The sequence below is a fragment of the Boleophthalmus pectinirostris genome, unplaced genomic scaffold (assembly GCF_026225935.1).
Source record: "Boleophthalmus pectinirostris isolate CB_2022bp ecotype Guang Dong unplaced genomic scaffold, ASM2622593v1 HiC_scaffold_9, whole genome shotgun sequence".
NCBI lineage: Eukaryota > Metazoa > Chordata > Actinopteri > Gobiiformes > Gobiidae > Boleophthalmus > Boleophthalmus pectinirostris.
The window spans coordinates 31,376,594-31,391,615 of record NW_026571541.1 but is presented as its reverse complement, the minus strand read 5'-3'; the positions used below and the strand labels follow the sequence as shown (position 1 = coordinate 31,391,615).

The window sequence follows — 15,022 nt, the reverse complement described above, 5'->3', positions numbered from 1 at the left end:
TTTTTTTTTTTTTTTTTTTTTTTTGACATGAATTTGAAACCTTTACTATAAATTACTGACATAAAAAAGGAATTGACTATCAAAATGATGTATTATGTAATAAAATAGGCATGTCATGTTCAATTTTTTGCATTTTTGGATAGAAGAAAAAGAGCAACCATTTTCATTTTAACACTGGAAAATGTCAATAAATCTGGAAATTTCTGTTAAATTCTGCAGTGTGTGAATGAAATTTGATGGAGAAAGCGCTGGAGAGTTATTTAAATGTTTTTTTGTTTAATGTTTTGCATGCGGTTTTTTTATACATTTGTAACTGAAATCATCTGTTTTAAGTTTTATTGCGGTTTTAATTTGTATGTTTGCATTTTTTTTGTTGAAATTTTTGTTCTGAAATCTTCACAAACTCAGTATTGACCGAACGAACACTGACTAGAGAGACACTTGAAGCCAGCTGGTCTGCAATGTACAATAACAATTTTAGATTTTAGTTTTAAAAATTCACTATTTGGGGATTTAAAAATTATGTTGCTGTTCTGTGCTAAAATACTCTTCCGTTATTCTGCTGTTGCTTTGTCTGGAATGTTCCGCAGTGTGACTTTAAACCTATCTATCTTTCATGTATTCAATTACGAGAAATACTTACAAATGTGCATTCTTACGGTGATTAAGCGTCGCCTCTCCACAGATCCGACCTGTAACATGGCCTGATACATAGATAAGTTTAAAGCCACACCTTGGAACCTTTTCTACATATGCATTTGAAACCAGAAAGTGCTCCTCTGTGTTTTTAAAGTCCATACACACTCACAGAAACCATTAGCCAGGCTGCTAATTTGTCATCTCGAAATGTCTCACTACTCAATGTTGCCAGCAGAGGGCGCCAGATATATATATATTTTTTTTGCGTAATTTACAGATTCAAAATTGTACCAGTTTGTGAATACATGCATCACGAATCTCGGACTTCCGGTCATCGCACAATGCATACTGGTAAGGATTTTCTGAAAAAGTGAGCATTAAACCACCATGTTTGTTTTCCCAGTGGGATGCGTCTATTGACAAAGTCGATCTTTTCAAGTCTTTTGAATCATATCGCTTTTGTTTCTGGTTCTGATATTGTCGTATTTTAGTTTTGGGATTCGGACATCGTTAATTGTTTGGTTGTTGGATCCTAACAGAAGAAAACGGCTTGAGAAATGTGTTTGCGAACTCCATAAATGCAAAAGGGAATCAGATCTGTGTGACTGCAAACCTCCGTTCAAACTGTTTCCCTTCCCGACGGAATTGAAAAATAGTGAAAGGTGAAGGCGATGGGCAGGATTGATCCACGGGAAGGACGAAAAGGAAACTTTTGACTGCCTAAATCATCCTGAGTTTGCAGCGAACATTTTGTACGTGTAGCACCATCAAAACGGGACCATGTTTGTTAAGCGAGAGGTGCAGAAGACAAACAGGCCGAGCTCACACTTTCTTGTTCTTGTGGTTTTACAGCAACATCACGTCTCGGTCTCTTTGCAGTTGAAGGTGTTTCTTGGTGAACAGTTGGTGCCTTTCGCTTTGGCGTTGACTTTTTAAATTCATAACCGAGGTGGAGCGAGGGATCGGGATTTTGATTTGATGGCGCTTCACATACAAAATGTTCTCTGCAAACTCGGGATGATTCAGGCAGTCAAAATTTCCGTTTTCGTCCTTCCTGTTGATCAGTCCTGCCCATCGCCTTCGCCTTTCACTATTTTTCAATTCCGTTGGGAAGTAAAACAGTTTGAACAGAGGTTTGCAGTCACACACATCTGATTCCCTTTTGCAGTTATGAATTTCACAAACAAATTTCTCAAGCCGTTTTCTGCTGTTAGGATCCAACAACCAAACAATTAACGATGTCCAGATCCCAAAACTAAAATATGACAATATCAGAACCAGAAACAAAAGCGATGTGGTTCAAAAGACTTGAAAAGATCAGCTTTGACAAGAGACCCATCCAACCGGGAAAACAAACATGGCGCATTGATGCTCACTTTTTCAGAAAATCCTTCCCAGTATGAATTGCGCGATGACCGTAAGTCCGAGATTCTTGGTGCGTGTATTGTAACAAGTTTAGACGCCTCTGGTTTTGGACTCTAGCTAGAAGGTTAACCACTCCCTGTAATTTGTTGTGTAGGTACTTTTTATTGTTTATTAATTTGTCGTTCTCATCAATGTTTATGGCTAGAATTTCAAGATATTTTGATTTTAAGATCAGATTACCTCATTTCTGTTACTTATGACACTTTTCTAACGGCACTTCTGAAATCTTGATTTGATTTTGATTTGAAAACCTCTATGCAATATTGTGATAGGTTGAGTAAAAGTACTACGACTACTGGAGTATAAGTACTACAAAGGACTACTGCGTACAGACTGGGAGATGCACATGTATGTAGTGTATATATTGTGTATGTATTATCTATACTTTGTTGTTCTGTGTTGGGAATGGCCGTGTGCTACTGTAACTATTTGTACCATAGACCTGGAAAAAACAGGGTCAGAACGTTTTTCAATAAAATTTTTGCTAAAATCTGGATTTTTTTGGAAATATTTTTAATTCCAGTTTGCAATTTAGACTTTTTACACTATTACGTTTATAGATATTTTAGGTAACACGCACAATCGCCTCTATTTTCTAATCTATGTTATAACGAACATACCTGGAGCTGTAAATACGAGAGAGATGATGTCTGAGCCTTCCATTTCTGGATTTTAGATTGTCCTTTCTCCTCTTAAACCAATTCCAGATTTATTCACGTTTACGTCTCAAAACCGAAAGACGTTTGGAAACACGCGGACGACGACTTCCTTTGGGCTCTGTCGGCCTGAGGGGAGACCGGGACACAGCGGATCAGTAATTATATTTTTATTTTATGTAAAGGGAATTCCTCGTGGTGGCAGCACTAGAAATGTTTGGGGAAGCCCTTTTTGAATTGATGGATTCTTGATTTGGGTTGAATGATTCAGGCAAAAGGTGAGGGAAAATGTTTTTCAGCATTGTTACGGGCCCCGGCCCTGTGATATTTGTTTAAAGTACTCCCGTTCTTCTTTAATTGCTTTTGTCTGCGCATGATGCTCCCGGTCCGCGAGCCCGGGACCCGGATGCGCGGGAGTACCCGACGTGGGACGGAGGCTGGCGTCGCAGCGCGTCAGCGATTGGCCGTTCATCCCTGCGCTTCCACCAATCCGCGGATGACACCTGTGATAGCGGGGGATTGAAAAGGGACCATCTTCCGCCTGCTCGGGGCGGCTGGATCACTGCGGCCAGCTCGCCACTTTTGTTTGATGTTGGGTTGTCTCTTTGTGTTATATTGCCGGCTATTGCCTCGTTTAGTTCGTTGAGACACCTTTGTTTTTTGTTCGCAGTACATCTTGAGTAGATTTGGTACCTTGTATCTAGTTAGGGCTCTTTAGTTTATTAGATTATTTTGTTTAACTCCTATTTATTTCCACCTTAATTGCCTGTTTTTTTGTTTGTCTTCCCTTACACTGTAAATAATAAATGCACAATTTTTAGTTAAACCTTTAACATCCTGGTTTTCTTGTTACTTCCCTTTCTCCCCTAGCAAAGGGGACGTAAAAAGCATAAGAAGTAAAACATTGAGGTAGTTTGATATTTGTTATTATGTAGAGCTCATGCAGGAATAACTTGTAATTCAGGTGTTGTCACGAGCGTTCAACCTTGATGAAAGTTAAGCACATGTAGTTTCTATGCAACAGTTGGTCATTTGGTTTACAGTAAGGCCTGATAGTTTAAACCAGAGGTGTCAAACTTATTTTGGTCCGGGGGCCGTATCCAACCGACTTTGATCCCAAAGGGGCCGGATCAGAAAACTCATGGCATATAAACCTCAAAAATAGCAATAAGTTCAAATATTTGTGCAGAGAAACGCAAATCTATTACATAAATCTTTTTTTAATTGATGAACTCTTTCTTTTACAAAATATTATATTATCAACAACCTGAAACTTTAAGAAAAATGCAATTTCAACACAATGTTTTAACGTTAACTTGTTTGCAAATAGGAATAAGTCAATTTTTGTTGTAAAATCCTGCACTCGGCTCCAATTTCTCATTTTTGACATTTTTCTGATGAGGGTGTCACTGTCAACAGTCAAAACGATCGTCCTTTAAGAGCGTTTGGAAAGAGACAAGTCTTCATTTGTGCTGCTCTGGTGGGAGGGGCCACGTACAGAGACGCTGGAGACGCTCCTATGCTCAGCACGCAGAAAATTACCAATATTTTAATAGAAAATATAATGAAAATATTGCTTCGGCATAAAACCTGCCTCTTTTAGCCCGATCTTAAAGTGTGTATGTCAGGTTTTATAAATTATTTTGACTCGGTTTGGTAGGATGGCACTTGTGGTGAATATTTATCATAGTTTTACATCAGTTTTGTGTCAGTTTCTGGACAAAAGTTGAAAAGAAAAGCACAAAAATCAAAGATGTAGTGGTTCTAAAAAGGAATGCGTCTATGTTAAAACTTTCAAATGCAGCGATAATTGAACTATTGTGTCATTTAGGCAAATCTTGACCCTTTTTCACAGTTTGGTTCCAAGGTAAAAGTGATGAAATTGGCTCTGTATCTTCTGTCCGTGTTCAACCAGGAAATAAAACAAGTAGAAATCTTCATAAATATAATTACTAACATGCCATATGCACTTTAATATATCGACTGTACCCAACTTAAATCTGTCTTTTATCTTGCAGCTTTAATGAGTAATTATTTTAGGTTTGATTTAGTCAATCGTGACCAAAATGCCTCCTGCTCCTAGAATAAAAAATAAATCTGTAAATATTGTAACGTTGAATAAAATGTGTTATGTGTGTAGAATTTAGAAAGGGGAAAAAAAACATCTCAAAATTATGAAATGTGGGGAAATCTGACGGCTCTGCTTTACTTTTGGATTTTTACTGAATTTTACAGAGGAAAACCAAAGAACCAAGTCGCCGTGGCGCCATCTGCTGGAGAAGGAAGAATACAACAAACAAACACAGAACAAACAGAAATCAGGTGACAAAGTACATTGCATTATTTATTTATTTTTTGCCTGTAAACTGTCCTTTTTGATGACCGTGACCACATTTGTGATGTATTGAAATTTCAGATAAATTTAAATTGCCTTTAATTTCACTTTTGAGTCTCAGTCCCTTATGTTTAAATAAGTTAAAAACGACAGAATGAAGGTTTTATTTACTAAATCCCACTTGATTGTTTTATGGGTTAGGCTGTTTAATAGTTTTGTATTTTTTTTCCTGAAGCATCATAAACCTGACCCAGACCCCGTTGCTATGGTAACCGGTAGCCTGTCTTATTTTTAGGTTTTTCTGTCGTGTCGTTTGTTAAATGTGTTGTGATATTCAGATAATAAATTGAATAATAATTAAATACATTGAATAAATGTCTGTGTCTTGTCCGCAGACGAGCCAAAAGTGGAAAGAAGCAGAACTTTCACCCGAAGCACCTGAGACACAAGTACAAATACACACACAGGTACAAATACACACACAGGTACAAATACACACACAGTACAAATAGTGTTGGGGAGTAATAGATTACATGTACCGCAGTTATGTAATCAGAGTACAAATTATGAGTAAATGTATTCAGTTACAGTTACTCAGTCGTTCTTCCCTGGGAGGGTGACAACTGCAAGCGGTGGAAGTTTTACTGTAGAAACTTTATTTGCTTTATTTACAGCACTGTAGGCTAAATATATGGGTTTTTTTGTTTGTGTTTATATTTTGTACATGTACAGAATACTTTATACATTTTCTTTTTACTTTATATGTGTGAATAAAATGGTTAGTTGGAGTTTCGTTGGCAGAGTGAGTGCAGTGTGTGTGATGTCAAACTTTGGAGGCTGCTCTTCGTGTGAATTTATTTTTTTTTTTTCAGTTTTATCCATAATTGTATTGTGTTAGTTAGACACCTGCCATAGTGCCAAAAGCATTTTGAGCTGCAGTGCCGACACAAGGCCAAAGGGACGATGCGTTTTGGGGGCTGTGGGCTTCTACCCTGTGTTTTTAAAGTTTCATTCATATGTTAATTTGCCCTGTAATCCCTGTGTACAATAACATGCTGTGTATGTTTTTGGACTTTGGAGTGTCAATGGGGTTGGGATATGATGTCATATGGACTGTGAATGTATATGGAACAGATAAGGGGTGTGTCTCCAACCTTTAGCATCTGCCAGTCTGTTATGGGACACGTGTTGGGACAAAACCGCTGTGTATGTTTCCATGAAGATGTTAACTCAACAGTTATGCTGGTATAAAAGGCATCCAGTTTTTCTGTGCATCAGTGGGGGAACGCCGACCGCGTTGTCGAGGGACGACCGACGCACAGAGAGACGCCGCGTAGGCAAAATCATGCTGAATCAACTTGAATCTTGAGACCTGAATCTGCCTGACTCAAATAAAGAAACCTGTCTGAGAACTGTTCTAACTCTCCAAGCCTCTTTCTTAAGATCCTCTGTTCAGGCTGCCTCCAGGAGAAGCTGACAGGGCAATGACTGTATGAGAAAGGAGTTGAGTTTTGACACATGGGTAAACAGATCTGAGCTTGTGCAGGTGGAGCTGTGCTGGACCAGCCAGGTTATTTTGACAAAAGCACGAAATGAATGCAAAAGAGCCAAAACAACTGAGAAGGATCTTTGCAATTTTGATGGCACTGACTCTTTATATGTGAAAGGAATCTGCTTTGAAGCTTGTGTGAACAGTTTTGGGAGAGATATGAGCTTTTGCTGTTGAGCTGTAATCAGTGTAACAGATTACATGTACTGGAGTAATGTAATCAGAGTACAAATTATGAGTAACTGTATTCAGTTACAGTTACTGTTTCAGTGAGTGGTAATTGGATTACAGTTACTTTGTTAAAATAAATGGATTACATGGCGGTATTTTCCTGTTTTCACATTTTGGGCTATATCCCATTTTTTTTGTTTTATTTCGATAATTCCGCTCATTGTCAGAAACAGAATGCGGCAGTAAGAGCCACGTAAACGTCTTGTTAACGTTGGTGGCGTCAGTCACACAATGGACGATGTCGTTAGTAATTGTCATTGTTAAGAATCTGATTCTGCATCATTTTGAATAAAAAACATCAAATATTACAGATTTTTACTGGGCTGGCGCCTTTCTGTTTGTACTGAAAGTGATTTTATTTTATTTTATTAATAATTAGGGTGGACATAATTGAAGGCAGCAGTGATTTCATATAAAAATCATTTCTCTATCAATATTTTTAATATGGTTAAGGAAAGACTGGACTTTTTATTTTCTTTTAGCAGATAAAACTATTTATGTTCAGATATCCTGGTCTTTGCTTCTCTACAGCAAAAAATTACCTGTTCATGGAGACTTGGGCTCAACAGACAATTTGAAAAGAACAAACAAGAATTTTCAGGATGTGGTCGGTACATTCATGTCGTTTTTAAAACCATGACAATATCAAGTAATCCAAAGTATTCAGATTACGTTATTCACTTTAAGTAATTTAATGGATTTACGTTACAAACTACATTTTGGGGTATGTAATCTGTTAATTGTAGGGGAATACATTTTAAAAGTCACCTTCCCAACACTGTCTGTAATGTTGGGCAGAACTATCAAAGTGTTTGGCCAAATGATCTTATAGTTTTAAGAATGTCATTTGTGTTTCAAGAAATGAGCCAAACCAACGGAGAAAAACTAACTCCCAGTCTGACGTACGTCCTTCGCTGTGGATCCTACCTGGACGACTGAGGAATTAAACAAAATAACAAAATACCAAAGAGTCACTCCAGTAAACCATGTGCTTTTATTACCAGTGCATATGATAAACAAAAGCAGTATTTATAGTGAAGTGTGTGATATGGCCTTTCACTCCATTCAGACTGTAGCTCGATTACAGCGTCACAGCAGTGTCCTAGTCCCAGTGGTGGAGTAAAAGTAAAAAAGTACTGTACTTAAGTAAAAATTTGAAGTATCTGTAAGTTTTAAAGTGGATTATTTTTACTTTGACTTCACTACATTTGAGAGCAGGCATCTGTATTTTCTACTCCTCTACGTTTTTGAACAGGACTGAAAAGTTAAAAGTATTTTTGAGACCTGCTGAAAAGGCTGAGGATTTATTTTTAACATAATTTGAGCAAACAAAAATACACAAATAAAAACAAAAGAAAAAGGCTGATTTAATTGTTTCAACTGATCAAAATTTAGTCCAAATCTTTATCAAAATCACTACATTTGAAGCTCACAAGACGTCAAAATCTGCTTGAAATACTCTTTAAGTACATTTTTAAACAGGTAGATTAATACTTTTACTTAAGATGACTTTTTCATGTGATACTTAAACTTTTACTTGTGTATTTTTCTTTTTTGCTCCATTATTTGTACTTTTACTTAAGTAACAAAATGCAGTACTTCTTCCACCACTGGCTGGTACATGTTCAAAATGTCCTCTACATTCTACTGTGAGACATGAACAGCAGGGGGCGCCAGTGGACGATGTCACTGTAACAGAAGGTGGACAGACTAATAATACATCGTAAGCGAACTGTTTTCTAAATTTCTACGTATGGCTTGGCTAAAAGTGCAAAGATATTTCATAAAGATTAGAAATTATGTAACTGCGTGGATCATGGAAAATCAGTATGTTTTACACGGGAATTGAACCTGCGACCAGGCAAGTAAAGTAATCCAGCAGCTCCTGACCAAGATCTGAGTTGAAGTCTGGGACAATTTTTCCTACAAAACAAAATCTACACAAATATTACGGAGTTAAAATTTTGACAAAGTAGTTGCACATTAACAGAATTTGGATTGTGGATTTGATTTCCAAAACGTATCACGGTAAAAAAAAAAAAAAAAAGAAAAGTCAATTAATCTACGTTCAGACTGCAGCCTGAAGTGACCCAAATCCGATTTTTTCATCCCTATACGACCTGTATCTGATCTTTTAATGACCAGATCAGATTTTTTTCAAATGTGACCCAGGCCACTTGGATATGTGCTCCTAAAACCGATACATATCCGATCTTTTGACATGCGACTTCAGTCTGAACGGCCAAGGCGCATTCATCCCACCCACATATCAGGCTCGGAGTCTAGTCAATGGAGGGAAAGCGAGGTTAGTGACTTTGTTAATATTCGGGGGATCGCTGTATTCAGGCCAAATTGGAGGGGTCTTATCAGAACCGGGCGGTTTTTGAAATGTCCGAGGGCGGCTACAGGCGGTCTTGGCTCCAGTGTCAACGAAAAATAAGAGCCTGCAAGCCAAATACAAAGAGGCTAAAAACTCAAACGAAGCGGCCGTGGACGTGTAACCTGTCCATTTTATGAAGAACTGGACCATATTTTGGGAGACGAGCCCAGCGTTTAGGCGACTTCCGTAAACACTGAGCACACTCGCTGCTTGTAACATCGTCGTATCCTCCAATGCACATGCGGGACACTTTTGGGGAATTTAAGGGCCTGTTTACAAAAAAACACTTGCGGGTAAAAATGACAAAATATTTTATCAGAAGTGCCTTTTGTTTAGACAGCGACGGTGTTTTGGGGCTTAAAAACGCAAAATTCTGAAACCACCCTCCAGAGTGGAAAAGTTGAATATGCGTAGCGTTTCCGTCTACACTGCCCAAGACGCAAAACTCTGGTCAGATCTGCTCACGTCGCGTACACGTTTACGTCACATACATCACCACCGAGCTGTCTGGCATGCGTACCCAATCGAATTCCACACACTTTTGCGTCACCGTATGCACGCAGATTTCCTTCTGAAAACGCTCGTCTAAACATGGAATAAAAAGTGAAGACGCGACGCCACTTTTGCGTCGTCTGTTCAGACCGTCGTCATGTAAACGAAGCCTTAAGTTGACACTGGAGTTCACATACAAGTCGCAAAAAAGTAAACAACCTCACAAAAAAATCCAAACTGAGCCTTTAGTCCTGCAGTCTGAACATAGCCATAGTTACGTAGCTTTTGACGAGGAATTTTCTGGGCGGTGGCATTGGTGTAGTGGGTTAAGCATACGTCGATGAACTGGAAAGTAGCCGGTTCAGTTTTCTACCAAAGCTCAAAGTTTAAAAAGAGCACGACGTAATGATAAAAAGTTAACCAATACAATATCCCTGTACATGTAGCCAAGCCCAGAATGTACGGAACCCTATGACTGCCCTTACAAAAAAATAATAATAATAATTGAAAATAACAGAATTCATATCCATATCCCGTAATATGCATATTTTTATACAAATGTTAGTTGTAACCGTAGACTGTATAGTTGTAATGTGAATTTATGAATGGTTTCCTGAGATATGATTTTTACTGTATTGTCCGGTTAGTTAGCACTTTGAACGGGACCAAGCTGTGTGAGTGAAAATACAAGCATTTCTAATTCAGCGTTAAGTAAATAAAAATACTTGTAAAATGGTACAATGCGGTATTATTTTGGCAATATGAATTCAGTTTTGAAGTGGAATAGTTGGTACCATTATGAAAACGTATTTAAAATCATACGTTTTCTATTTTTTATTATTTGTTTTTAATCCTGAATGATCAATTTTATGTTTGTTATTATATTAAATAATAATTGCAGTGTTGTCTCACTATAATTTTGAAGTAATTGCACGTTCAAATTGTAAAACGGGTACCAATTATTCCTTTTCTGAAAATACAGATTCGATGGAAAAAATAAAAATTGAAAAAAATTATATAAATGCTAGCCTAGTGTACAAAATAAATAACTTTTTTGTCTTAATTTTTCCCTTAAAATAAAAAGAAATAATATTTAACAAAAACAATATTGTGCTGCTTATAAATAAATATGAAAATCGTGAAGCATGTGCTAAGTTAACAGCTGCCGTATTCGCACACAGGCACGCACGTTTAACATTGTGCCGCGCGTCCCTCCACAATTTGCGCCACCTGCCTGATTCGCGTCACTCAAGCTAGTCCGTTAGCCTTTTAGTCCATTAAAGGTGCATTGTGTAACTTTTCTGGTGGAGGGTCCGTCAGATACTTTTCTTGTTTCGTAGTATGGCATTAAACCTTTCTATCTTCATGGAGACCAAACCAGGCCAAGTTACAGGTCAGAGTTACAGGTTTTTTTGAGCCGTAAAACCACATTTAACGGAAAAAATGTAAGGCAGAGCTGTTTAATGTCATTACACAATGCAGCTTTAACTGAATTAGATTTATTCACTAGATATTTGATGTCTAGGTTGAAGTTTTTATTCACTTGAAACAATTTTGCGAAGTTTTTTTTGGTAATGACACAAATTGGGGAGTCAAACTGCAGCTAGCACACACACCCAGCAATCTAACTATTTACAATGTACATTCATATATACAGTTTACACACAGCCAAACAACGCACACATGGTGACAAGCCGGGCTTGACATTAGCTACACCTGCTGGCGCACGAAAGAACATAGCAATTTAAACAAGGTGACAAATAATATGTCCGTGTACGATTCGTTATTTTGAATTTCAATAAAGAACAAAAAACAATAAAATGGAAAAAAGTTTGTTATTTCATTGTTCAGTTTTAGTGTCAAACAAAAAACTGATTTTGACCTCTATTTCGAATATTTAATTCGTCATCATGCCTATTTTAATTTAGATTTTAATTTTGATATTTTATTCTCTCTGGTAGGGGTGTGCAAAAATATTTAAATATCAATATATCGTATCGTTAAATTTGATGAGACAGTATCGATATCATGGGCTGCTGTGTCGCTATATCGTCAAGAGTATTTTTTGGTATATTCTAGTAAATTATTTTGTTTCAGAGCTACAGTTTTGTTGCTTGTTTAATGGAAGGAAACTTGTTTATGCGACACATTTGACATTTTCACTGTTTTGATGATTAAAATGTTTGTGTTTCATATGAACTTTGCACAAGAAGTGGTTTAACAAAAACTTTTAGTATCACAGTCATGACTTCGCCTTTATTTTTTTACTGAACCGTATCAAATCAGGTCAAAGATGTTCATTTTGTCTTCTTATGTACTTTAACTTCTTGGGTTCTTTTTAAAGACAATACAGTAAAGTGTATTTACCTTCTTGACATGTTTCGACAGTTCTGAAGTTGGCTTGCAGCGAGCAGTCGAAACATGTCAAGGTAAATACACTTTACTGTATTGTCTTTAAAAAGAACCCAAGAAGTTAGCATACTGAATCATTTTCAGATATATCGTATCGAATTGAAAGTGCACTGTATCGATGTTTGTACCGTATCGGCAACTTCTTAACTCTCTGGTTTATTTGGCTCGGAAGTTCTGCAGCAAGAAGGACTTAACCTGAAAAACTGTTGCAGTTTTGTGGACAAAAAAACTACAGTTTTTGTGGATCTTTTTTTATAGCGACGCATTTACTTTCACGTTTTAGAAAGTCATTGTTGAATTCCATGACGAGAAACAAGAAGCAGCGATAAACTCTCCTTTGTTCAGTTGATAACATATAAACCAGAGAGAATAAAATTATGATTTTTTTTTTTTTTTAATGATTTTTAAATTTAAATTAAATTACTTTTATTATTAAATAAAATTAAAATAGGCACCAAGACAGTTTTTTGGTTGGAAAAAGAAATCTGTTTTTTTGTTTGTTTGTTTGTTTGTTTAGTTTGACACTAAAATGGAATAAAGAAATAACAAACTGTTTTCCCATTTTATTTTATTTTTTTCGTTCTTAATTGAAATTCAAAACAACGACTCGTACACGGACCACGATAGCTGATATTAAAGTTAGTTAGCTGCGTAGTGAAAGCAGTTTGAGCTCTGAAACGATCCAAATCTGGAGAGTTCTGGATAAACTACTGTAATTAAGTTAAGCATAAAATAAAACCGTAAAAGTAGTGAGCTAATGCCAAGCCCTGTTGACAATGTCCGATGTAGTGTGATATAAGTTGATAAGAAGTTTTACATTTCGCTGCTGGAGACGCCTAAAGAAGCTAGAAGCGGCTAAGTTAGCGTTAGCGCACGGCGTAAGCTAATGCTACGCGGATATTGTTCCAAATCAAACGTCATGCATTTGAACAGATTATGGCTCCTGGATAAATACTTGAAGTTTCTGTCATGTCACACTCGCAAACTGTGGGTTAAAGGGACAATATGGAGTAACAAAAAATACTAAAATACAGTATAAACGCAAAAAAGTAAACAAACACAACTGCTATTTTGTGTTAGCCTATTGTTTTTACATTTGAACAACACAGCGACATTTGCGCATATTTTACAACATTCCTATCTTACAAAAAATAAATAATAATGGTTTGAATCCTGCTTTGAGTAATACTGTTGTTGTGTCCTTTGGCAAGACACTGAATATAACATTTGTATTGCATTTGAGAAGATATTTATTGTTTTTTGTAATTAATTTTGACTGTATTTTCTGTTGTTCATCTAAAACCTTAAAACCGTAACTACTTGAGTGGTAATTTTCTTTGTTTTTACTTTTGCTTGAGTAATTATTTGATTTACATTTATTTTTTTAAAGTTCAAATTGAATATAAATATTTTAAAGTAACAACAAAACATTTTATTTGAGTTTATCTTTTGCACTTATTTGTATCAGCTTCGAAATGTCTTTGTCTTTAATTTGAATTTAAATGTATTGATTTATGTTTGTTTATTTAATTTATATTTATTTATTTTATTGTATTTGATACTTAAAGTGTATTTTAATGAATATTTGGCACCAACAATAAGCTTGTCCTTGTCAGTTTTTGTTGTTGTTATAGAATATTTGTGCTAAACTGAAAATTTCAATACATAAAGTTATTAAAAAAAAAAGAGAAATGTCTGTTTTAATTTTTTAACAACTAAAGAGAACCCATGAAAGTGCAATGGGTCCTTGTAATATCATTTTACGCCACTAGATGGAGTTGTTGTAAGTTGTAATAAAAAAAAATCTCAACATAATGCTTCATAAAGTCCCTTTAAACCCACGACCGTCTTCTGTGCACATAGTTTTTCCATCCCATAACTTAGCATCCATTACTCTACACCTCCCCTCTCGAATAAATAAGTCCAGTCTTGAGTCCGTAGTTAGGTGCAGGTGAGAAGGCCGGGTGCTGTGGTGTCCTGGTTCAGTTCTGGTTCAGTTCTGGTTCAGTTCTGGTAGAGCTGCAGGTTCTATTGCAGATAGCGGTAGACCTTAAAGCAGTGGTTCCCAGAGTCGGCCACAGCCACGTGCCCGTCGGAGGTGAGGGCCAGTCCCTGGGGCCCGTACAGGGGGTCTGCGGACGTGTTGATGTAGGAGAGGAAAGAGCCGGAGCTGTCGAAAACCTGAGAGGTGCACAGAAAAGAGAAAGGGCTTTGACGCACACTTTTTATTTTAGTTTTATCACTACGGTTTCAACATTTTGAAGTAAGTCAGCTTCAAATGACTCAAACAGTGAGAGATACAGATAATACTCCCTACAACTGTACAACTCCCTCTTACGTAACAGGTATTACTCCCTACAACTGTACATCAACTCAGATAATACATATAACACTCCCTACAACTGTACTTCTCACCCTTATGTGACAGATAATACTCCCTACAACTGTACTTCTCACCCTTATGTGACAGATAATACTCCCTACAACTGTACAACAACTCACCTTTATATAACAAACAATACTCCCTACAACTGTACAATAACTCACAGTTATGAAACAGATAATACTCCCTACAACAGCACAACTCATACTTATGTAACAGATAATGCTCCCTACAACTGTACAACTCGCCCTTATAAAACAGTACAACAATTCACCCTTATGTAACAGATAATAAATACTCCTTAAAACTGTACAACAACTCAAACTTATGTAACACATAATACTCCCTACAACTGTACAACAATTCACCCTTATGTAACAGATAATACTCCCTACAACTGTACAACAATTCACCCTTATGTAACAGATAATACTCCCTACAACTGTACAACAATTCACCCTTATGTAACAGATAATACTCCCTACAACTGTACAACTCACCGTTACGTAACAGAGCATAT

General features: G+C 36.7%; 1 protein-coding gene across 1 annotated transcript in view; it reads right to left on the bottom strand.

Moving 5' to 3' along the window:
* Positions 1-7,810: 7,810 nt before the first annotated feature.
* Positions 7,811-15,022, bottom strand: part of LOC110162892 (tripartite motif-containing protein 3-like) — a 64,914-nt gene continuing 57,702 nt past the window's right edge. Inside the window, exon 15 of the mRNA XM_020927807.2 lies at positions 7,811-14,300. Coding sequence (XP_020783466.1) covers positions 14,148-14,300 — 153 coding nt within the window. The 3' untranslated portion in view covers positions 7,811-14,147. The remainder of the gene's footprint in view (positions 14,301-15,022) is intronic.